Consider the following 24,144-nt stretch of genomic DNA (forward strand, 5'->3'; position numbering starts at 1 on the left):
AAGTTTGAATTTGATGATCAATTGATAAAATATTTTTTTAATTTCGTGTGATTTGATTTATATTAATTTAATATATTTAAAAAAAATATTAAATAAAATGTATTTTTATTAAATTAACTTTATAAGGAAACTCGAAATTTGATTAGTTATTAGTATAACTATATGTAGTTATTAAATATTGCAATATAAATAATTTAAAACCATTTTATTACTTTTAAATTAAATAAAAATATATTATAATTTTTTTTTAATAGAAGAGTCAAGTAATATGAAACGAACGAAGAAATTAAGACGTGAAATTTTTTATATCCAATCATCAAACGAAGGCTCAACCTCTGTTGACTATCAAGTTGCACATTCCCCAATAGAACTCCAAAAATAGAAAGTGAATACTATATTAATTAAGTTCAGGATTTAATAATTATTTTAAAAACTAGACGTGACACTCGAAGTTTTAATTTATTATACCAAAAATGTCTATAATATTGATACTTTATTGGAATAAAATTCTTTTTTCATGTGTTTGTAGTTTTTTAAAAATATAATCTAACGAAAAAGAGTTTAATATATTGATTAACTTTATGATTTAAATTAATATATAGTTTTTGGTTAAAAAATAGTTCCCATATATTCATAACTTATATATACATAAAATGAGTCATATATATTCTTTCAATGATGAAAGTGAAAATTAATTTAAGTTTAAATCAATATTTTTTATTAAAACAAAAGTTAAGCTTATTTGATCCTTTTCACATATTATTTTTTATATTCCAAAAAGGAATTCGAGTTTATGGATCTATTTGTTTAGTCGTACTTGAGTTTCTGTAAGAATATAAAAATAAATAAGTGCGAATGAAATAAAAAAGAAGAAGAATTTAAATTATTTTTTTGCGCAGACGTACTGTACTTTTATTTTTAAAAAATTATATAAATATACGACATAAAATATAATAATCTCTAAAATTTCTTACCATTTAAAATAATTAAAAAAATATTTATTTCAAATACATTTCTATCCCCTCTCGAATACATTTCTCTCATTATGTAATATATCATTCGCGATGTATCAGACAATCAATGAATATATTCGAAAACAATAAAAAATTTAAAATAATTGTATTAGAGAATTTATGATATAGGACATAATTAAACTCAAAATGTACGAAATTTATGTACTTTATACCTTCATTTCTTTTATATGCGATTTTGTTTCAGGACATCTACATAAATTTTATGAGAAATGAATAAAAAATATATGTAATCATTAAATAATGCTCAAATTAGTCATTAAATTAAAAAAGGCCCGACCTAAAATTGTCAAAAAAATTAAATTAAATATACCTCATGTGAATTTTATTTTAATAAAAAAAAAAATCCAAAATTGGTGTGAAACGGATTATATCTAACGTGATAATGCTTCAGTTTATTTGGAGTAAAAAACTAAATTCATAATGATCTGTACCAATCAGAAGTGGATTTAATCATCAAAAACGTGATCGGGTTTACAGTGACAGTCCTGTTACCTAACGGACTCATGTTAACCGTAGATTTAAATCTAATTTTCTCAATCAACGGCTGTAATAACGCTGACATTATTCAAAGTGAAGTATCCTTGCATAACTATAACACTTGTGGAATTTGAAAATTGCAATTTTAGGAATATTCGTTAAAATCCACGGCAACGAATCAGCGATATGATCAATTATATAATTCATTACTGGCAATAAATTTTCTGCAAAAAACAGAAAAAAGAGGAGTGAGGAAGAAGGAGACAGTCACCATGGATTCCCCAAGTAAGTATTACAATCCCCAGTTTTGTTGTTTCTGTGTTTCGTTATGTTATTTGTTGTATTTGGTGTTGGAATGAAATAGAGCAGGGTGGATTTAGTTATAATGCCCTCTATTTCGTATTATTCTACGAGTTAGAGGTAAGGTCTGTGTATATTCTAATCTCACCGACCAAAACAATGGGATTATACGGTATGTTGTTGTTGTTATTATGGTTTACCTTAGCTAGTTTGGGATTATGTTTGTATTCTAGGAATGTAATTTTTTCAATATTGTCACTTGGTTCTTGAAAATTGTGTATTTTAGCTTAGATTGTGTATATCTACAACCCCTTTATGTATATAGCTGCTGGATTAAGTGGAATCATTTGAAAGATTGTTTTTTTTCTGGGTTTTTAACTTTTAAGTTCTCTATGGGCTCAAATCTTTCAAGTAATGTACAGTGACAATTAGTTATTGAAATCTGCACTCAGATTATATGTCTACTCATAATTTACTTCGAGTAAATGGGAAGGTTGAACAGTTTTTCAACTGTGTGCCTTGTCTGGTGCTCTGACAATTACAAATTCTTGTCAAGGCATTTCCCAGTAAGCACGCATTATATGCAGTGTCTTTGCATTTATTTGATATCTAATTAACTTGTGGTGATACCATAACTTTATATATTATGGGGAGTAGGTGGTGCTGATACAAGAAAATAAAGAGATAAGTGTGTTAAAATCTACTCGTCTCATTAATACATGACAGATTTACACCTTTAAATTGGTTGGTAACTCTTTATGTGAGAAATTGTATGCAACTTTAATATTTTACATGCTAAGTTGGGGTTGCTAAATTCAGTTTCTGTAGGTCAATCTGGCCCCATAAAACTTCAGAGAGGTTTAGCGTTGGTAGTAGTAATTGTTCAACTCTCAATGGTTTTGTGGGCTCTCTGCGTCCCCATTAATATTATGTGATGTTAGGTGAATTTGTAGTCTCCTTTGTTCCCAACCATAGAATCCCAAATGATATTAACTGGAGTGGAAACGTGAGCGTTGAACTTATCTTTCTAGTTCAAAGTGAATGTCATGGCGTGACTTGACACAATTTCTTAAATTAAATTGGGAAGAAAAGTAAGAATAGTTTTTGAATTTGGAAAATCCTGCTTAATTTTTTCGAGGTATCATATTCAATGAGGCGTGAAATGTTAAAACACTTTGTTTCCAAATATAGGATATAAACATGGATGTTGAGGATTCATATAGTTGAACCCCACTGATTTTGAGTTCAGCATTGTTGTTGTTGTTGTAGATTATAGAATTTACATTTAGGATCAGCTGAAAAAAGAATCTTAGCTCCAAATAAAAAACGGAGCAGTCTTAGTTACTGTTCATTTAGATAGAATTGAAAGTTCAGCGAGATGTCACTTATTTCAATTGCTATGATGTGTAGTATTGTGCATCATATAAAGATGGTTCATAATCTAAGTCGGGTTCAAATTAGCTCAATCTAATTAGTTAACCAAATATCACAGAAGGAATATAAAGGATTACTGTAGGCAAGCCAACTAGCGTGTGATTGAAAGCAGTTGATTCATAGAATTAGTGAACCAAATTATGGCCACCAAAAAAAATCCTATTATAGATTAAATCTTATTTCCCATTATTGATTTTCAGAATAAGAATTGAATGTATATCTAGTCTAGTACTTTGTCCAAAGTTCATAAGGGTATCCCATATTAAACTAGGATGTAAACATTGGATTGAACTTGTTATGATATATTCCGATATCCTGTGTCGCAAGTACTATCCAGCTATGCTTTGGCTGAACAAATCGTTGGCTGTATATTCTTCGCACATTTATCATGCTGCCTGTTGCTAAACATGTGTATTGACCATAACTATCGACTAATCCTAATTTAGAACTGAGACACAGTGGTTCTGGTGTGAGTATTGCTTGTTAATTTCCAAAGGTTTTCCTTGTTTTAGATTGAAAGTTAAGATGTTATAACTTTTCTCAAGCTGCAATGAATTGGATTATCAGAATAGATCAATTGATGTCAAGTGCATGCATTCATGTATATTGGTCTCTCCATACATGCACCATTATATATACCATGTTCACGTGTGAAATCATTGGCCGTAGATAGACAAGCATAGGTAACGTTTATAATCATGTGTTCATATATAGAATCTTACATCTTTCTCAATGTACTTTACAGGTGTTATCCCTTATATCTTTTTGCTACTTCTTGTTGGATGCTCGGCCAGACCTCTCTACCCACTTCCTGGCAGAAGAAATGATAGGAATAAACAGCCTTTACAAACATTTCGAGCTTACAACATTGCACACCGAGGTTCAAATGGAGAAATTCCTGAAGAAACTGCAGCAGCATACATGGTATGTCTACAATAGAATCATCATATAATTTTCAAAACATCCAGTTTCCAAAGTAGTAACTAGAAACCGGGTCTAGTCTCCAATAAAATGGCTTCACTTATGGTCACATGGTTGATACTTAAAGTACAATTATAGGGAAAATTCTTTTTGATGTTTGTAAAACACCTTTCTGCTTGCAGTAACTGATGTTGAAATAGAAGCAAACAGGTTGTTTATATAAATAAACTGCAAAACATGCCCCTGAAACTCTAGTATTATGCAGAGAGCTATTGAAGAGGGTACTGATTTCATCGAAACAGATATTTTAGCATCTAAAGACGGCGCTCTTATATGTTTCCATGATGTCATACTTGATGATACAACTGATATAGCAAATCACAAGGAATTTGCTGATCGAAAGAGGACCTATGATGTTCAAGGGGTTAACACTACTGGATATTTTCTGGGTATGGATGTTATAATTTCACTTGTGCTAACTTCTGTTTTATTACATTGATAATAGAATATGTCCTCTTGCTGTCACATTGTGTTAGCTTCATTTTATTCAGTTTACCTTCCAAGTATTGTACTATTTCTTTACTGATATGATATGTATCATTACTTCATCTATTAGTAATTTCTTGTACTATTATGCAGTTGACTTCACCCTTGAAGAATTGAAGCTTCTGCGTGTTAAGCAGAGATATCCTTTCAGAGATCAGCAATATAATGGTTAGTTTTCTAAACGTTCCTATAAACATAAAACAAGATAGAGAAATTTATGCTATGTGAAATGTTACATCAACAAAAAATGGTGCTTTTGATTGACTCTTCCCAACAACAAGGCATGCGTGCTCCTGCTATTACTCTATATGAGGATAGTTTCTTCAGAAAAATGCATCTCACTGCCTCCAATATTTTCACCTTTTCCGTTTTCAATTAACTGGCAGGAGAATTTTCTATCATTACTTTTGAGGAGTTCATCTCAATTGCATTGGATGCCCATAGAGTTGTTGGAATATATCCAGAGATAAAAAATCCAGTCCTTATCAACCAACACGTGAGTTCATTCCCTTTCTGCTACAAAATTGGTCAAACTGATATTATTGCAGAGTATGTTTTGCTGGAAAATCAATTGATACCCTTATGTATTACTTTCAGTTATCTTATACACTAACTACTGGTTCCAACAGGTCAAATGGCCAGGTGGTAAGAAATTTGAGGACAAGTTTGTTGAGACACTGAAGAAGTATGGATACAAAGGTTCATATATGTCGAAGCAATGGTTAAAGCAGCCTGCATTCATTCAATCTTTTGCGCCGACGTCACTAATTTATATATCAAACCAAACGGACCTGCCTAAGATCTTCCTCATTGATGACACAAATACACCAACTCAAGACACCAATCAGGTTTTCATCCCCTCTCTCCTAGCTAGCACTGTATGTTACAAAGAAGAAGTTGGCTATCTTATGTTGGAAATGCTAAATTCGAGATAGAAAACAAAGAAAGTTTTTACCCACAATTTAGAAGCATATACAAAAAGGAAATCCAAACTTTTAGGACTTCGATAAAAGTATCAACTACATCTGCAGTCTAGACACACCGGTAAAGATTTGTATAAAGCATGTAATATTCAGATCTTGTTTAAAAGTTTACAGGATTAACAAGTACACTTTACAGGCTTGATAAAAAATAAAAATTTTCTGTTTGCTGATTAAGAAATTAACCTCCATTCTAACATGTATTCCCTTTTTAGGAATATAGTTTTGTTGAAAAGATACCCTAGAGAAATCTGATTGTCACACTGTTTTGCTATTTAGAAAATTAATGATCCTTTTTACATTTCAGTCATATTGGGAGATTACTGCAGATGGTTATCTTGATTATATCAAGGATTATGTGGTGGGGATTGGTCCCTGGAAGGACACCATAGTTCCTTGTTCCAACAATTATCTGCAAACACCTTCTGATCTCATCGCAAGAGCACATGCCCGTAATCTACAGGTATCTGATCAATCATTGATTATGGGATATCATTGACATGTGAAGTTAATTGATGATATGATATTTTCTTCCACTGGTCTCTGTTCCACGGTTTTTGATTTTATTGTGCGCTAATATTAGATTACTGTTAATTGAAGGAAAAGGAAATACCTATATATCATGTAAAGTGATATCATGTAAAGTGTTTTCAATTGACATGTTATGTACATTTCTAACTTGTTGAGTCTGTTCTGTTGTAAGTTTGAGGGGTGCTGGGTTGCTTCTAGTTGGTGAATGTCTGCCTCTAAGTTCCAAGGTTATTGTTTTTACATCTAATTCTTAGAGAACCTAATGAGTCACTATGCATTAATGACTAGTGCCTTCTATCATAGATCTGCTATCATCTTATGTTTAGCACGCCTCTTCTTAGAATTGTCGAGTTTCCATTAACTAGTGCCTTCTGAATTATTGAGTTTTCAAAGAAAATGAATGAACCTGCTTTACTACCTATCTCATGTGTAGAAATGGTATTTCTTTTTTCTCCTTTTCCGTGCAATTCATCTTAATTTCATACATATTCATCCTCTGAATTTCAATAACAAATTCAGGTGCATCCATACACTTTCCGGAATGAGAACCAATTCGTACACTTCAACTTCAGTGAAGATCCATACAACGAGTATGACTACTGGATAAACAAGATGGGAGTTGATGGCCTCTTCACAGACTTCACAGGCAGCCTTCACCACTATCAGGAATGGACCAATCCATTTGCATCTGGAGAAAAAGAAGCAACTAGGCTTCTGAATAAGATTGAATTGATGCTTTCCAAGTTCAAGTACACCTGAGTTAAATTCTATTCAACATTGTCTGTGGCAAGGCAATGCTATTTATTGGTCTGTATATATCATTGGCTTTCCAATTTATATTTGCCAAAAGAAAAAACAGGTTTCAATATATTGTAATTGGTGCAAATGACACTCTTGAAGCATTTGGACCCTCTTAACCCTATCTCTTAGATTATGGATTTATACAAGAGATTTGCCTTTTTCGGAAATTTTGTTTGATGTTGTCAGATTCTTTACACACTGTCTCCCTTTTGCCTACTTGCTTCTTGGATTTTAGCACTCTTACAAAAAAGCGTAATAACTAATAAAGAAAACAACAACAATAACATACTCAATGTGATTTGGTGTATACCTAGTCTTAATTCTATCTCGTGCAAAAAAAAAAGACATAATAAGGGAAAAAACATATGTCAATTAACATACATAAATTGCATATATTTGACTACTTAGCTTCTTGGCAAATCTCGTATTTCGTCTTGATTTTACATCTCACAAACTTTTTTCACATCTTTGTTGAATTTTTGTATTTCGCTTGTATTTTTGTATTATGGAGTAGGATTTTCCGACATATATTTTACTTTTGTAATTCGTGCGTTGATTGTAAAGTGTATTTTTGTATTTTCCGTTTATTTTTACGGTCGTTTGTAATCTCGTAGATACATACTTATATTTCATTCTTGTATTTCTATACCAAGCGAAATTAAGTGGACACATACGACATATACAAATTGTATTCATCAAGATTGTATGTGTTGATATAACCATTAAAGAAAATGAATACTAGTAATACAATCGAATGACAATTGAAACAATACAATAAACCTACGAAATTAAAAGTGATTGAATACAAAAATAAAAATAAAAATATATATATATATATATATATATATATATATATATATATATAGTCCTTTCTTTGTTTTGTTATTTGTATATCTGAATTGTATTTGTCGATATAACCTAACAACAAGTACATCAATATAACCTAATTGCGCATATGAATACAAAAAATACAAATCAATGACACTTTTTCCATTTTTATTAATAAACTGAAAAGTAATTATATCGTACTTATAAAAGACAATCTCAAAATACTTTCAAATAGTTGGATTACATATTTAACTTTTTAATATTATATATCAAAAAGTTCAAATTTATCAGTTTAATAAATTATTAATCAAAAACTATAAATATATTAAGTCACATATATATAATAAAATAATTACACTAATCTGTATCCGGTTCCTCAATTACACCTTGCGCAAGAAACCAAAAACCGGTTCGGAGCACATACAATTTCACTTGAGACTATCGGAGAAGAACACCAATCGGCGAAACCAATATGTTGTTTCAACTTCCTCGCCTGACCAATGCTCTCCGGGAACCATTTGACGCCGATCAAGCATACCTTCACCGGAAAACCATTCTGCAAAAACTCAAGTCTCGCAGGTACCAGAATCACATCTTCAAATTACATATCCTTTTCGTTTTTGATTAATAAATTTTTTTCTTGTTTTCAGTACTGCAACTTCACTTGAAGAATCAGAACTTGCTCGAAAGATTGTGTATAAATGGGACGAAGGTACTATTGATTTGTTAAGAATTAGTACGTTCTTCTTTTTTCGTTTTGGATATACTTTGAGATGCATGGAAGTATGTTCAATATAGTCATCTCAATTAGCTTATGGTTGAAAGGAAACATTTTGAAATTCTTTTGTTCCCCTTTTCATTTCCACTGCTTAATGAAGTGTTCTGTAATTGGTGCAGCTTCTCCTGAGTTGCGGCAAGCCTATAAGCAGTTTATAGGCGCGGTGGTTGAGTTGATGAAGGGTGAGATTGTGTCAGAGGAGTTTAGGGAGGTGGCATTCAGTGTGTATAGGCTTTTCAGTGGGCCAATGGTGGAGGGTGAGGAACACAGGCGTATTGCTGAGAAGAAGTAGGCATACAGTTTCTAGATGTGTTGCTTGAAGATAACATTTATCTCCTTATTTTGTCTGTGTATATTTATATTTATGGTACTTGCTAATCTTTAGAATAAATGAGGATCAGTTGGGGATGGGGTGGAGTGGTGAACCAATTGGTCATGTTGATATGCTTTTATCGCTAGGAAATAATGGAGAATGTCGGCTAGTAAAATGAATAGGTGCTTGATCAATGATGCCTTAGCTGCTCAGAAGGGTCTTTAAGTCTCTTTTTTTCTTCATCGAAAAGTCTCTTTTTTCATCCCTTTTCCCAAGCACGTGAAGTTCTGTAAGCTGGGATAAAAACTTTTCCGACTGCTTGCTGTATATTTCAATCCACTTGCAGTTGGTATCTGTTCCTTTTGATACTTCTTATTTGAGAACCTATTCGCCAAAAATAAAGGAGAAAAGATAATTGCTGATGCTAGTATTAGGCCAAATGAGTTCTCATGTTAGGTCCACTTATATAGGCTTCCGCTGGGTCCAGAAGCACCGTGGATATTTAGTTTTTTGCAGAAGGATCTAAAAGGCATTTTGTCCTGTCCGTTGTTCTGTGTATTAGATTCATAAATCTTCCAAAGCAAACAGTCCACTTCATTACATTATATTTCATTGAGTGAATTAGTTCTTGATACTCTACAGAATACTGTACGTTTTAGACCTTTTTAATTGTTAGGAAAAAAGATCATCCAGTAGCGGAATGTTCTTGATGGACGTGTTAATGTTATTCATACCCATAAGTCAAAGATTTTTCAGTCCTTGATTGCCGAAATTAAGTTACTTCTTGTAATCTATGTCTTAACGAGTTGAAAAATGGATTCTAGAATCCAGCATGCTTCTTATACTTTTCTTATCTGCTGCCAGCTAATGAGTTGTTAGTAAAGATTGCATGACTAACATTTGTTGTGCGCAAAGTATTAAAGTTTCTTATCAACATAATAATTAGCATAAGGTTGAAAAAGAATCTAGAGTAATACTGATACAATAACAACATACCCAATGTAATCCTACGTGTGAAATAAATTGCGAATAATAAAGAGCTGGAGGTCAGATATTAGGTGTATATTTTTCCTTCCTTGAATATTTTGTGATAGTCTGCATGCTGAGAAAGTTTTTTGAACTGCTAGTCTGAAAAGTCAATCTTTTATTTGAATGCAGGCTAAATTTGCAAAAACTTGTTGGCTACGTAGTTTCAGACTCATTACTATCAAGAGTTGCCTCTTTAGCACAAATATTGTATGAGTTGCAGAATAATCACCCTGGAATTGAGACCGCCTCTTTACCAGAAGTGTCTAATGGAACTACTGATGATGTGGAATTTGGCTCGGACCTTGTGTTCAGACCTCCAGCTCGTTTTTTAATTGATGTTTCCTTGGAAGATTCTGATTTTTTTGTTGAACAGGACAGTGCACCTTCTTCAAGTCATGAAACACAGAATGAACATGGCTCCTTCTCAAAATTTAGAGAATCTGTATCTGGTGGAAAATTTGATTTAAGCTGGTTAAGAGATGCCTGTGATGAGATTGTTAGAGGAAGTACTTCGCAGCTTCCTCGAGATGAACTGGCAATGGCCATATGTCGCGTACTTGATTCAGAGAAACCAGGGGATGAGGTTACAATATACCCCTTCCACTTCATAGTTCTGTGACATGCTTTAACCTCATCTTTTGGCACATCAGTTCCAGAAGCATATAATCTGTTTCTTTTTTAGATAGCTGGCGATTTGCTTGACCTTGTTGGTGATGGTGCATTTGAAACAGTTCAGGATCTTATCATGGTAAGAATTTTGAGCAGATATTCTAATTATTGTGGATCTTCATTGGACATATCATCAAATTGTTCTTTAAATTTATGATACATTGAAGTAAAAAGTATGTACATTATGTATGGTGTAAAGTAGTCTGAGTCTGATAATATGTTTTTAGGATTGGTTGAGAGATTATAAATTCAAATGTGGGACTCAATAGTATTTATGAGTTGAGTTCTCTAAAATGATTTATGGTAAATAGGAACAGTAAGCAATCAGGTAGAGAATCATTCAAATAGCAGCAAGCAATTAGGTTCATCCATTTGCAATTTGGTACTGTTTAAATTATAATTTTTCTCCGTTCTACCTTTTTCATGAGATCCTGTTCCTCCTATCTCAGCACAAAAAGGAAATTGTTGATGCAATCCATCATGGACTAATTGAACTGAAAGCTGACAAGATGACTACAGGCGGGCAATCACGCGCTCCTAGTTATGCCGTCCAGGTAAGTAATAGATATATAGCCATGATAATGTCATACATACAATGCCACACTTGACATTTGAATTTACTTGTTACTTGTCGAGCAGGTAACCGTTCAAACCGAGTCTGAAAAGCAAATTGATAAACTTCGTCGCAAGGAAGAAAAGAAGCATAGGCGAGGAACAAATAATGGGGTTGAGGGTGATTTGTCCACCGTGAGTTTTAGTTCCTTGCTTCATGCTAGTGAGAAGAAATATATATTTGAGGACCTCGTTGGTCATGGTGAAGGGATAAACACCTTAGGTCCTACAGCCCTTCCTCAAGGAACTATCAGAAAACACCAGAAAGGATATGAAGAAGTCATTATCCCTCCAACACCAACTGCATCTATGAAACCCGGGGAGAGACTGGTATTTCCCTTTTCTGCCTTTTGCTTATTGTTGTTATATATATATATATATATATATATATATATATATTTAGAGAGAGAGAGAGAGAGAGCGCTGTAGATATGGTTTGTTTGTAGTGGACATGGTTATGAAAATTAATCATCTGGGAGGTAGAGCTTGGTTTGAATGAAGTGTTGCTAGAGTTTGTCGCAAAACCTGTTTGTATAGTAATTGTCAAACTGCTTCGGTCCTTCCCTACATCAATATTTGATGCTAGCAGCACTTTATCTTTCCACATATAAAAATGAAAATGTACATGAAGTAGATGAGATGGTCAATTTCCTTTGTTCTTTTCACATGTAGCTAGTGTACCAAGATACATATTACTGGGGTTGTGCTTCTCATCCATTGCTTGCTGTGTGCTATTCTTTATTAAATTTTTGTGATATTTTTTCAAAATATACTTGATGCTTGAATATGCTTTCTAATGGACGATACATCTGTAAATCCTGCTTACCCGACTTTCTATCTTGGTACTGAAGACAATCCAAAGCTCGTCTATTTTCTAGAGCAGTCATCAATTCTTGTGTTTAGTACTGAATCTAAACAAGAAACGTAAAACTTATTTGTACTATGCTATTGTGGTAGTGGTTTGGCTGGAATGGAGTTCTGTACTTTTTTGGATTAGTATGGCACAGCCTGCATACTGTGGTTTTATGGAATAATACAGGATGTAATTTTCTCTTTCTAGATTCTCTTTATTTCTATTTTTGTCACTGTTAAGCATGTAAACAATAATGTATTGTTTCTTTGCACAAAAAATGCAGAAAAGGATCTTAACATTTGATGACTTTTCAACTTTCCTCCTGTTTTCGATCTTACTCTTCGACTACAATATCCACTATTGTTTTAGGTTAGCACAAAGAAGACGATGTCCCTTAATTCTGCTGTAAACTACTGTGTAGGAGCTAATGGTCTAATCTTCATGATGTTTCTTACATATGAACCGCAAGTCCTACAATTCATTTTCTCCATTATGTGATGCTAGGGTTGCATCTCCAGCTACATATGATTTCAAGAAGCTACAATAGTTAATGGAGATCATGTTATTTAGGGTAGCATCCATGGTTATCTAGGCTTGAGCTTGGCCGTTTGAGTTGTGGAGCGTTACTTCTTGCTTGAATGTTTAATCATGGGGCTTGGACTGTTGAATTTTCATAGTAGACACATGTTTAGGACATTTGCTTTTGGAGGTGGTTATTCTTTGATAATTGTTCTGGGTATTTCCTCTTCTACTTAAATTGTAGATTTGTTAAGGTTGGCACTGGTGAGTTAAAGGAGAGGTAGAGGTAAGCCGAAGAAGTATTGGGTAGAGGTGATTAGACAGGACATGAAGCATCTTCGACTTACCAAGCTTACCAAGAGTACTTAGTGTAGCGTCATCTCGCTTTCCTGTAGGATAGGCTTGGTGGTAGTTTGGTGCACCTTACCTGTTTCTCCTTTCATATCAGTAGTATTTACTACTACAGTATTTCTGTAGTTTATTGTCCCTTGATTTCTGCTACTACTTGTTGTTTCTTGTATTGTATTATTTGTTGTTTCTTGTGCTTCGAGTATTGTATTATTTATTGTTGTTACTTTCTTTTCCCTGAATGCTATGTAATGCTTTCTCTATTATTTTGTTATGCCTTCTTTACCTATGTATATTTTTTTCATACTGCTTCGATATGCATTACTTGGGCCAAAGGTTTTTTGGAAGCAACCTCTCTGCCTTCACACGGTAGGGGTAAGGTTTGCGTAAGTTCTACCCTCTCTAGACTCCACCTACCTGCGGGGTTACTCTAGGTATGTTGATGTAGAATAGTATTTTGCCAATCAGTGCTTAATTTACTATTTTGTCCATTATGTCAACTTCAACTTGGAAGTAGGGAGTTTGAAGTTGAACAACTTGTTTGCGGAGTATTTTGAAATAATAATTTTCACTTTACTAAATTTCAATTGTTTCTCAGAGTAAAATTCATGTATAGACACAACTCAGCATCAAATCAAATATCTGTAGGCTTCTTTTTATCATTGATATGATGAAAATGGCATAAAACTTGTCCACCTAATTCCTTTGGTAGACCGACGAAGATACTAGAATGCACTGTTCCTTTGCTGTATTCTCATGTCATCTTTTTGCATGAACCGCAGTTTCATCCTCCTCTTTGTAGTCTCTCTCTCTCCAATAAAACATAATTTCTACAGAATTCAAACTTAATCTTTTTATTGATCTAGTATATGCTATGCTCTTTATGTTATATTCAGTCTAGTATACTCTTTTCATTCTAGTTATAGCTTTGGTCTATTAAGGAGTAGTCTATGATCCCTTATTTTCTTTGAAGAACCCTCACCCATGATGTTCCTCTTTGTATAGAGGATTGAGTGTCTTTGGGAAGAAATACATTTTCTTATAAAATTGGAATTTCTGTCTCCACATTTTTGCTGTTTCTCAAGTGACAATGTTAAGAGTGCTTTTCTGATGGATCTTCGTTGGTTTCATTAAAACTTGCTTAATTTAACTGATGGTTTTGCTTCCTTGGTTTTCTTATCAGATTGAGATTAAGGAGCTAGACGACTTTGCGCAAGCAGCTTTTCATGGCTATAAGAGTCTCAATCGTATTCAGAGCAGAATTTACCATACTACGTACAATAGCAACGAAAACATACTAGTGAGTAACTTTTTCCTTTGGTAGTGTACGTTAATACCCTTTTTTCAGTTATAATGTATACTATTTTCCTATGGAAATGAATTTTGATCTGTCTTTGATAGCTTTCATTTCATTTATTACCAGGTGTGTGCCCCCACTGGGGCTGGGAAAACAAACATAGCTATGATTGCTATTCTACATGAGGTGTGCTTTATTTTTCTTTTAGAGCATGTTCCATGCTGGGACTATTGGCACTTTGATGAAGTTATGTAACCTTCTTCTCTTTGCAGATCCAACATCACTTTAGAGATGGTTACTTGCATAAGGATGAATTCAAGATAATCTATGTTGCTCCTATGAAGGTGTAGGTCGAGAGTTGTGTACTTGTGTCCTCCAATTTATTTAACATAATTGGTAATATAAGTTAATTTCTTCTCTAGGCATTAGCTGCAGAGGTCACATCAACTTTCAGTCATCGATTGTCTCCACTTAATGTAACTGTGAGGGAACTTACTGGAGACATGCAGCTTTCTAAGAATGAGCTTGAGGAAACACAGGTTCTGTCAAACTTCAGTTCTTAATAAGTTGTTGATTATTTATTTATTGTCTTTCTGTTTGGATTTTGGCCTAGTTGACTAGTCGGTTGATTGGCTTGATGGTGTCTGGTTATATTTCTTCAGATGATAGTGACAACACCTGAAAAGTGGGATGTTATTACTCGGAAAAGCAGTGACATGTCGCTCTCAATGCTGGTGAAGCTACTTATCATTGATGAAGTCCATTTGCTAAATGATGATAGAGGCCCTGTGATAGAAGCATTAGTAGCCCGTACACTTCGTCAGGTTAGCAAATGATGTTATAATTGTTCTAATGTCTACTGTAGAAATTTCAGTATTGTTTTATATGATGATGTTGCCTCTGTGCACTAATTGCTGCCATCCTCTGCTACTGTTCCACTTCTCCGGTAAAGGCCTAAAATTGCAAGATAAAGCATGTTTTATTTTTTATTAAGTAATAATTTTATTTAAGTTTGGGATAATTGAAAGATGAAGCATGTTATTGGCATTTAGAACAGAATAATATAATGTTGGAAAAAAACATTTTAGGGCATTTCATTTTTAAAATCGAAGGAATATGAGATGCATGAAGGTTATGAAAATGCTGTGAGACAAAGGTTTAAGTCATGAAATTGTAACATGGAAATATAAACTTGGCAGCAAAATATATTGACCAACTATGAGGGTTTAGGTTATGAACTTGATTGTGATATCATCTCATCCAGTGATAAGGTGGAGGTGACTCCATTTTCATGTGTACACAATTAGGTTTGACTTTTGGTTCTGGTGCTTTTACAGGTGGAGTCCACACAGTCTATGATAAGGATAGTGGGCCTTTCAGCCACATTACCCAACTATTTGGAGGTTGGTTCTCGTTTAAAATTTTCGTGTAGAAGTCCTCACCTCCATGCTGGACATTTGGGCTATACAGAGTGATGAGGCTTCAATATTTTGTTACATCCTTTAGATTCAACTTTTTGTTCATGGTTATTCCTTCTGTAAAATCCAGGTTGCACAGTTTCTAAGGGTGAATTCAGAGACAGGCTTATTTTTCTTTGATTCGAGCTACCGTCCAGTACCTCTTGCACAGCAGTATATTGGTATTAGTGAGCATAACTTTTTAGCCCGCAATGAACTGCTTAATGAGATATGCTACAATAAGGTATCTTTCTCCAAAACCTTCCTCCTTTCTATTTTGCGGTCTCCTATAAATTTCTGGTCTGACTCTTCACTTATGCAGGTTGTTGATTCCCTAAAACAAGGGCACCAGGCTATGGTTTTTGTCCATTCACGTAAAGACACAGTGAAAACTGCTGATAAGCTGGTAGGTTTTTTCCATCAGGCTATGGTTTAACTCACAGTTAATCATTTTACTTAATAGTTCCCACTATCCTTGTTGCATTTTGTTTGCCTTGCTTTCCTCTTAGTCCAACTCAATTTTCTTTACTTCACTTCAATTTACTCAAATCTTTCTCTTCAGTATTCATTACTTTCTGAATATTTTGTAATTCATTATCTGTATCTTCACTATTTATTCCTTATAAGATCTATGTTATACTTGTTTAAATCAATAGAAAATTTCAAACTTGTCTAAAAGCAATCCATATTTCTGATCTTGCGCCTATTTGTATTTGACTTACAACTCCGTCCATCTCTATTGCATATCTTGTGTTTTTAATCATCATGTTTATTATGATGGTTGGGTTTCATAGCTTTTGTAATATCTGCGCAATCTTTCCTTTATTTTATAGTGGCAGTTATTTTGATGATTCGACAAGGAACATGGCGATTCAGCATTGAAGTCCTACTATGTCTTTCTGTATTATGAGCTTTAACTAGCATAATCTGTAACTTCATGCAGGACAAACCCACCCCCCTCTACAATAACAAATAAAGCAATTAAAATTTAGTAAAAATTGGTTTGGGTGGAGGGTTGGGTTATGCCTGCATTTTAGCCATTTCAGCCCCAGTAGCTTTTCACCCGCTCCTTTATTGACTCAGCCTCTCAGCCCAATTTGACCCGCCCAAAAAAATCAGACCAACCCTCCCAGTGAACACCTCTATTTGGAAAAGTATCTTTCTAGATGCTAACAGCATTTTGCCTAATTCAAAGCAATATTATTCTTGTCAAAGTAATAATCTTTGCTGTAAAACATACTGCTGCCGCGGGGCTTTTTCAGATTCTCGCACAGCCAACCCAGAGTTGTAGTCAACCTATGTCTTAATAAATCATGGATGTTCTGTGAAATTCTTCCTGTGGTTCTCTGCTAGAGATAGGTGATAAATGTTGGCAAGTTTACATTTAGGACTCCCAATGGTTTGTTAAAGACCCTGGGATTGGCTCATCTTTAGTTCACTGGTAACTAACAATTCAGGATCCTGCAGTCAAGAGAGGGTAATGGGGTTTGATAGAGTTGAAAATTCTAAAGAATGATAAAGGAAAAGATGTCGCGAATGAATTGCTCGATTATTGCCTCAAGCATGTTGGAATTAATATACGGTGCTTTGTGTTTACAAGGTAATCCTATAAAGGAAAGGGAAGTGTAGAAGTGATCCTAAAAAGAAAAGAAAGTAATTCATATTCTTATTTATACAATTATCGGGATTCTTAACCACTCCTATACACACATCAACTACAACACCGTGCCCGGTGTAATCCCACAAGTGGTTAAACTAGAAAGAGAGAAACAATAGGAGTTGTTTTTTTTTAATTAAGAGAAACAACAGGAACTTTGAAAATGTGCAAAATAGTCTACATGATGTAAAATGAAATAATGTGCTTAGCTCTTTTTTATTTATGGTGCTAACACAGTTTATTAGCTCAAACAGAAGACATCTTTGATGTTCTAGATCGTTATAGGCTACATATATAGTTTTAAGCTTTGATAGATTGTCATACTTTTGAAGGGGAACTACACTTTTGGTTGTAGTATACTTGTGGATATTCAGAGTAATGTTACCAGTATCACAAAAAAAAATATAGAACATTGCCTCCATGTTATGAACATTTCATATTCATATCAACAGGTTGAATTATCTGGTAAAAGTACAGAGTCTGAACTGTTCAAAAATGACGAGCATCCTCAATATGAGATTTTAAAGGCAAGCAAAATCTATTGTCCTTCAATTTAATATTCTCTTTACATCCTTATTATGGCGTCTTTTTCTTAGGTCATTCAATCTATGCATTTCAGAGGGAAGTTTTCAAGTCCAGAAATAAGGAGGTCGTTCAACTGTTCGAACATGGGATTGGCATTCATCATGCTGGAATGTTACGTGCTGACCGAAACCTAACAGAGAGACTTTTCTCTCAGGGACTTTTGAAGGTTGGTTTCTTTGCTTTTCCAGTTATTCACTTACATTTTTCAACCTCTTTTTCCTTTTAGTTTTAAAAACCCCTGCTTCATTCTAGGTCCTTGTTTGCACTGCAACTTTGGCATGGGGAGTCAATTTGCCTGCTCACACAGTTGTGATTAAGGTTTGTGGAATGCTTTAATAAATAAAATTTGAGGAAGCTTGCATAAGTTTTAATATATTCTGAGCATCTTGTTTTTCTTTTGACTTGACTGCCATGCATCCAAGCTTTAGATGAATAATTTGAGCTTTAGTCTGGTACCTTATTGGGTGTGATTTAGATTCAGCTCAACTGGATCATTCTGCATTTAGTCACTGTAGAATAGTTCTCTGATATTAAGAATTGTTTGTATCTTTATTACAATTCCATCGACATACGATTGCTGTTTAAGCTGAGCTTCTAATATCTAGCACAATGGAAGAAACACATTCCTAACCATATCTGGTGAAATAAATGAGCAGTTAGCTAGGATAACAAATACTAACTTGCTTACTTCTTTTTAGTGACTTTGTTGTAATAATTTGAAACTTTAGGATTTCGATGTCTGGTTTTCTTGATCTTGTTTGCACTTTCTTTTTGTGTCCGGCTTTATATGCTTTTAATCAGTGTTTAGCTTGGGCTTGGGAACTGGTCCAAGAGTTTTCGCCTTACCAGTTCAATTTGAAACTAGCAGATATAGTCTTGTTTTGATTTGATTGCATTCCTAACCTCCCATGTTTTTATCCTTCATTTGCATGGTTCACCAATGACACCAAAAAATAGGGTGATCTTGGGTGTTGAAAAAGGCCACCTTCATGTGCTTTCCTATCTTTATCATCAAAACAAGTTCCTCTTTTTTTTGTTGGATACTTTTCTAAACTGTTTTCGAACTGGTCAAAGGAAAGATGTTGATTATTTGTTGATGATTCTGGTATGATATTGGTGTTATGCTAACTGAAGTCAACCATAGTATTAATTGCTTTCATTTGAATCATGTCTTATATGCCCTTGGACTTTCTTTGCATCTGATAGAACCCAACTCATGGAAGAAGTGTAATGCGACATTCTGGATTAACGATGCACTCCATTGAGAATGTTCTCCTTCAAAATTTAAAATCAAATGTTCCATTATGTGTTGGTCGCTAATTGTCTGAAATTTCACAGAAAATTGCTAAGAAAAACTGATGGTCCTTGGTCCCTACTTTGGGCTGAAACATGGTTATATATATGTAATTTGGGTAGTAAACTTAGTTGAATGCAACTGTATTCATTGAAGCTATTCATATTATTTGTAAGTTAGTTTGCAGCTTTTTTACATGACATTCTTTTGCATGATAAACCTTGTCATTTTGTGAGTAATGCTTTAGTATTTCATCTCTCCAGGGAACTCAAATATATGATCCAAAGGCTGGTGGATGGCGAGATCTGGGTATGCTAGATGTGATGCAAGTGAGATATCATCTTCTCCGTGCTGTTACTTTTATTCGGTTGGTAATGTTGATCGACACTCATATATTTGTGCTGTTGCGTAAAATGTTCTTCCCTGGTAGATCTTCGGACGTGCTGGAAGACCTCAGTTTGATAAAAGTGGTGAAGGCATTATAATCACTTCACATGACAAATTGGCTTATTATTTACGGCTATTGACAAGTCAACTTCCTATAGAAAGTCAGGTAGAATTCATATTCGATGCCAATTTTAGACCTTTAGTTGTCTGTTTGTTTCCTATATGCAGGGCTGCAGATATTTGATTATTTTTCTGATACATTCCTCCTTTAACTTTTAGGCAGAAGCATGGTTATGTACTTATGTAAAACATTACTTGTTAAAAAATGCACGGTTATGTGAAAAGTTGAAGCTTTTCTATCATCCACAAGATTTTTTTGAAGCTCTCACAAATAAATAGTAGATGCTATTCCTTTTACTTCTCCTGTAAAAAGTTAATAAGGTTTTTCATTTCTGCCTTTCGCTAATTGCTGTATATTTAAATAGGGTATTCTGCCCATCTAAAATATCCTAGTCCCTGTGAACAGTATTTTATGTAACAGATCAGCTCCATTTGAAAAAATAGAGTACTGGAATTCACAGCTCCTTGCAATGTCTTATCTCTGTATTGAACATTCTTTTAATATTTTTTTCATGACTCTTTTTGGAACTTGTTATCTTGCAGTTCATCAATTCCTTGAAAGATAATCTAAATGCTGAGGTGGTACTGGGTACTGTAACAAATGTCAAGGAAGCTTGTGCTTGGCTTGGTTACACATACCTTTTCATTAGGATGAAGATGAATCCTTTGGCCTATGGCATCGGATGGGATGAGGTATATTTTCATGCATCTTGATTGTACATCATCTTAAAATAAACTTCTGATTTACTTATATTGTTATCAGGGCATCGTAATCTATGTATTCCTTCACGTCCCTTCCAAATTTTTAAAAGTAAGTAACTAACAAGAAAACAATAAACTAATGGACCTTCAAAGACGTCAGATGTCGTGCACTTTTATAAATCCTCTTAGGGTCTAGTGTATGAAAAGTCAATAGTTTATTTTGTACAAATCATGTGTTGTCCAGGTGCAAGGCCTTGCATTACATTCATTTAGTTCTTTGAACATAGAATAGTATGAAAGTTCTCTTCTGCAATTTTACTTCCTTGGGGATGGAAGGAGATGGGAGGGGTTGAATGCTTGGGAATGAAATTTCTGTGTAGGTGAATTTTATGTAGTCTATAAAGATAAATGGAATGATGGAATTTTAGACATGTGAATTTGTAAATTTTAGTCGAGGGTCTATCCGAAACAACTTCTCTACCTCACTCAAGGTAGAGGTAAGGACTGTGCAAACCCCACCCCCTCACCCTCTTGTGGGATCACACTTGATATGTTTTTTTTATAAGGTGGGATCACAGTGGGTATATTGTTATTGGGAGCTTGATCGATGGATCTTTTTGTTTGAAGAAGTATAGCAGATGAACAAGTCTTGCTTGACCATTAGTAGATAGTTGATGCACCTTTGGATATCAAGATTAACCCTGAGGTTCTCATGTTGACATTTCTTGTATACAGCTTTCATTGTCACTAATGGCTTTTATAAGTGTGTTAATCGGATATGGTTAATATTTCAAGATAAAGTTGATTTGAGGTACTTGTTTTTGTAAGAGGTTGGGGGAAGCAGCTAACAATATTGCGTTCAACTTAAGCTGATCCTCTCTTTTCTCTTTTGCAGGTCATGGCAGATCCATCATTAAGCTTAAAGCAAAGGGATCTTATAAGTGATGCTGCTCGTGCACTTGACAAAGCAAAAATGATGCGTTTTGATGAGAAAAGTGGGAACTTCTACTGCACTGAGCTTGGTCGTATTGCAAGCCACTTTTATATCCAGTATACTAGTGTTGAAACTTACAATGAAATGCTGTCACGGCATATGAATGAAAGCGAGGTATTTTGTTTTTCTTGCCATTTCTTTCACTTAATGAATCATGCAATTTGCTTTGTTCAGTTATGATTTTGTCATTTTTTGGTTTGTGATCCTATGTTGGCGAATATGGACTTGTCTAAAGGGTAAATGCTATCTACACCTTGTTCTTAAGACCACTGCTTACTCTTTGTTTGTATAACAATTTCTCTGTACTGGAGAACTGTTACATCAACATATAGTTAATTTCTTGTATCTATTGTATTAAATGTGCTCAAAAAATTGGAATGAATGGTCTTCGAAGATAGAGAAGGAGCTGAATATGAAATCTGGATGCTATAATTTTCGTTGGAACTCTGTCATTTATATTGATAAATTCTTGGGGACATTGGAGTAATTTTGAGCCGGTTCTGTTTTGGAAATGAGAAGGGAAATCATTCCCAAATTGATCGATAAAGCGCAGAAATATTTGAGGAATTTATTGTTCAATTAAGATACAGCACATTGTTGCTTGTCAGATAGACAGTGATCTCTGTATCATTTCATGTGACACTTGTCCTTTTTCTTTTTTGGTTGTTCACATTTTTGCACATACTATTTACTAGTGTAAACCCATGCATCAGCACAATGTCCAACTTAAATTAGTTGCAGTATCACATCTGATGGTGTTATTTATGTAAGAAAATTCATAATGAACTTGAATAATTAGAAGAGATTTTGTTCGAGGGCAATTAACCTTAAAAGTAAGTGAAGTTCTTCTTAGTGTACTAAACAGTAACCTGTCTCCCGTAAATAGGACTGAAGCCATTGTTCATTTATCTCCATCTAAAGGATTGCTTTAGTAGTAGCCAACTATTTCAGTTTTTCATCTTCTATTTTATATGGTCCTCTTTGTTAAGTTTTTTAATTGTGTGTCACAAGATATTTTCTTTTAATAGTCATGACTTCCATTCCTAGGTGTACTAAGTTTTGCTGTCTGTTGTTTATCATTGTGCTCTCTGACATGTATTTTTTCACTGGCTATTAGTTGATAAATATGGTAGCTCATTCTTCTGAATTCGAAAATATTGTTGTCCGAGATGAGGAGCAAAATGAGCTTGAGATGTTGTCTCGCACATATTGTCCATTGGAAGTCAAGGGTGGTCCATCTAACAAACATGGAAAAGTTTCAATTCTTATTCAGGTATTGCATAACTCTTTGTCCATTAAATACTGTGTGGCTTCTTAACATATAATGTTTTAACAATGTTGATTGTATCTTGCAGCTTTACATCTCTCGAGGATCAATTGACACGTTTTCACTGATCTCTGATGCTGCTTATATAAGTGCAAGCTTGGCTCGTATTATGCGAGCTCTTTTTGAGATTTGTCTGCGTAGAGGGTGGTGTGAGATGTCTTCTCTAATGTTAGACTATTGCAAGGCTGTGGATCGCAAAACATGGCCCCATCAACATCCTCTTAGACAGTTTGATAAGGACATTTCTTCAGAAGTTTGTTCTCTATAAATAACTTCTGTTAAATAAAATTTTCAACTAGTTTATGCGTGTTAACTAAGAACTGTTGTTTCAGATATTGAGGAAACTTGAAGAAAGGGAGGCAGATTTGGATCATTTACACGAGATGCAAGAGAAAGATATCGGAGTTTTGATTCGTTATGGACCTGGAGGAAAGGTAGATTATTTTTTACAGGTTTTTGGTTCGAGGCCTTTCCTGCGACTTTCAGTTAAAGAAATGTTTTTGAAATTCCAGGTTGTTAAGCAATGTCTCGGATATTTCCCATCAGTCCTGTTGACTGCTACAGTCAGTCCAATCACTAGAACGGTTCTGAAGGTGAGTACATTTCTGCACTTGATTTTTCCCACTTATTCTATCTGAAATTTATTCTCTTTGTACCAATTTAACTTCCAATTGTATTCACTTTACTAAATGGAACTTCTCTGCCACGTTTTAGTTTTTTGTCAATACCATATAAGCAATAGGGTAACATTGTACCTAAGCAGTGTAAATTCTTCAATACTAAAAGAACTCCTACCTTTTGGGCAACTTCTACTTATGCAACTATACTATTAACACCTGTGGTCACTGGTGGGTCCAAGAAGAAAGACTCGCAATGAGATAGAGGAATCATCTATCATTTCCTTTTATTTTTATCAAATGAGATATTGCCATGAAGCTCCTTTATTATAGGTGGATTTGGTCATAGCTCCACAGTTTGTTTGGAAGGATCGAATTCATGGCACTGCGTTGCGCTGGTGGATTCTGGTTGAGGTACAAACTTGTTCATTTATATTGTGCTTTGATGTACATAGGTGTTTATCAATTTGCGATACAGTTTAGAATCTTTCCTCTTAAATTGACATGGTTATCAAAATGATTACATTCTGTAGCTTTGAACATGCTTGTTTTAAACAGTATAACAATAACAATATTAATCAAATATCATATTGTTTATGGAATTTGGCCTATGCTCATCTATGAGGTGTCTTACCTTGTTTATCTTTCTTTTTTATTGCATTGGTTTGACCTGTTGATTATTCAAGCTTTCTTCTTAGTTTTAGTCAACTTCCCAGGAGTTCCAAATGGGGTTC

At 34.2% G+C, this 24,144-nt stretch overlaps 2 protein-coding genes across 2 annotated transcripts in view; both read left to right on the forward strand.

The window, feature by feature from the left end:
* Positions 1-1,432: 1,432 nt before the first annotated feature.
* LOC101261241 (glycerophosphodiester phosphodiesterase GDPD6) lies at positions 1,433-7,191 on the forward strand. The gene is made up of 8 exons (XM_004241557.4): positions 1,433-1,796; positions 3,991-4,169; positions 4,432-4,615; positions 4,806-4,880; positions 5,099-5,208; positions 5,342-5,560; positions 6,000-6,155; positions 6,743-7,191. The coding sequence occupies exons 1-8, from the start codon at positions 1,784-1,786 to the stop codon at positions 6,980-6,982; spliced, it is 1,176 nt and encodes a 391-aa protein (XP_004241605.1). The 5' UTR covers positions 1,433-1,783; the 3' UTR covers positions 6,983-7,191.
* Positions 7,192-8,051: 860 nt separating this feature from the next.
* LOC101260947 (DExH-box ATP-dependent RNA helicase DExH14) overlaps positions 8,052-24,144 on the forward strand; it is a 29,576-nt gene continuing 13,483 nt past the window's right edge. Inside the window, exons 1-27 of the mRNA XM_004241556.4 lie at positions 8,052-8,431; positions 8,503-8,564; positions 8,750-8,918; positions 10,102-10,555; positions 10,655-10,720; positions 11,091-11,195; positions 11,281-11,583; positions 14,157-14,273; positions 14,397-14,456; positions 14,543-14,614; positions 14,693-14,809; positions 14,933-15,094; positions 15,608-15,673; positions 15,819-15,971; positions 16,050-16,133; positions 17,837-17,911; positions 18,004-18,135; positions 18,222-18,287; positions 19,527-19,592; positions 19,694-19,816; positions 20,314-20,463; positions 21,368-21,580; positions 22,584-22,739; positions 22,822-23,046; positions 23,126-23,227; positions 23,306-23,386; positions 23,744-23,824. Coding sequence (XP_004241604.1) covers positions 8,325-8,431; positions 8,503-8,564; positions 8,750-8,918; positions 10,102-10,555; positions 10,655-10,720; positions 11,091-11,195; positions 11,281-11,583; positions 14,157-14,273; positions 14,397-14,456; positions 14,543-14,614; positions 14,693-14,809; positions 14,933-15,094; positions 15,608-15,673; positions 15,819-15,971; positions 16,050-16,133; positions 17,837-17,911; positions 18,004-18,135; positions 18,222-18,287; positions 19,527-19,592; positions 19,694-19,816; positions 20,314-20,463; positions 21,368-21,580; positions 22,584-22,739; positions 22,822-23,046; positions 23,126-23,227; positions 23,306-23,386; positions 23,744-23,824 — 3,567 coding nt within the window. The 5' untranslated portion in view covers positions 8,052-8,324. The remainder of the gene's footprint in view (positions 8,432-8,502; positions 8,565-8,749; positions 8,919-10,101; positions 10,556-10,654; positions 10,721-11,090; positions 11,196-11,280; positions 11,584-14,156; positions 14,274-14,396; positions 14,457-14,542; positions 14,615-14,692; positions 14,810-14,932; positions 15,095-15,607; positions 15,674-15,818; positions 15,972-16,049; positions 16,134-17,836; positions 17,912-18,003; positions 18,136-18,221; positions 18,288-19,526; positions 19,593-19,693; positions 19,817-20,313; positions 20,464-21,367; positions 21,581-22,583; positions 22,740-22,821; positions 23,047-23,125; positions 23,228-23,305; positions 23,387-23,743; positions 23,825-24,144) is intronic.

The sequence above is a fragment of the Solanum lycopersicum genome, chromosome 6, assembly GCF_036512215.1.
Source record: "Solanum lycopersicum chromosome 6, SLM_r2.1".
Taxonomy (NCBI): domain Eukaryota; kingdom Viridiplantae; phylum Streptophyta; class Magnoliopsida; order Solanales; family Solanaceae; genus Solanum; species Solanum lycopersicum.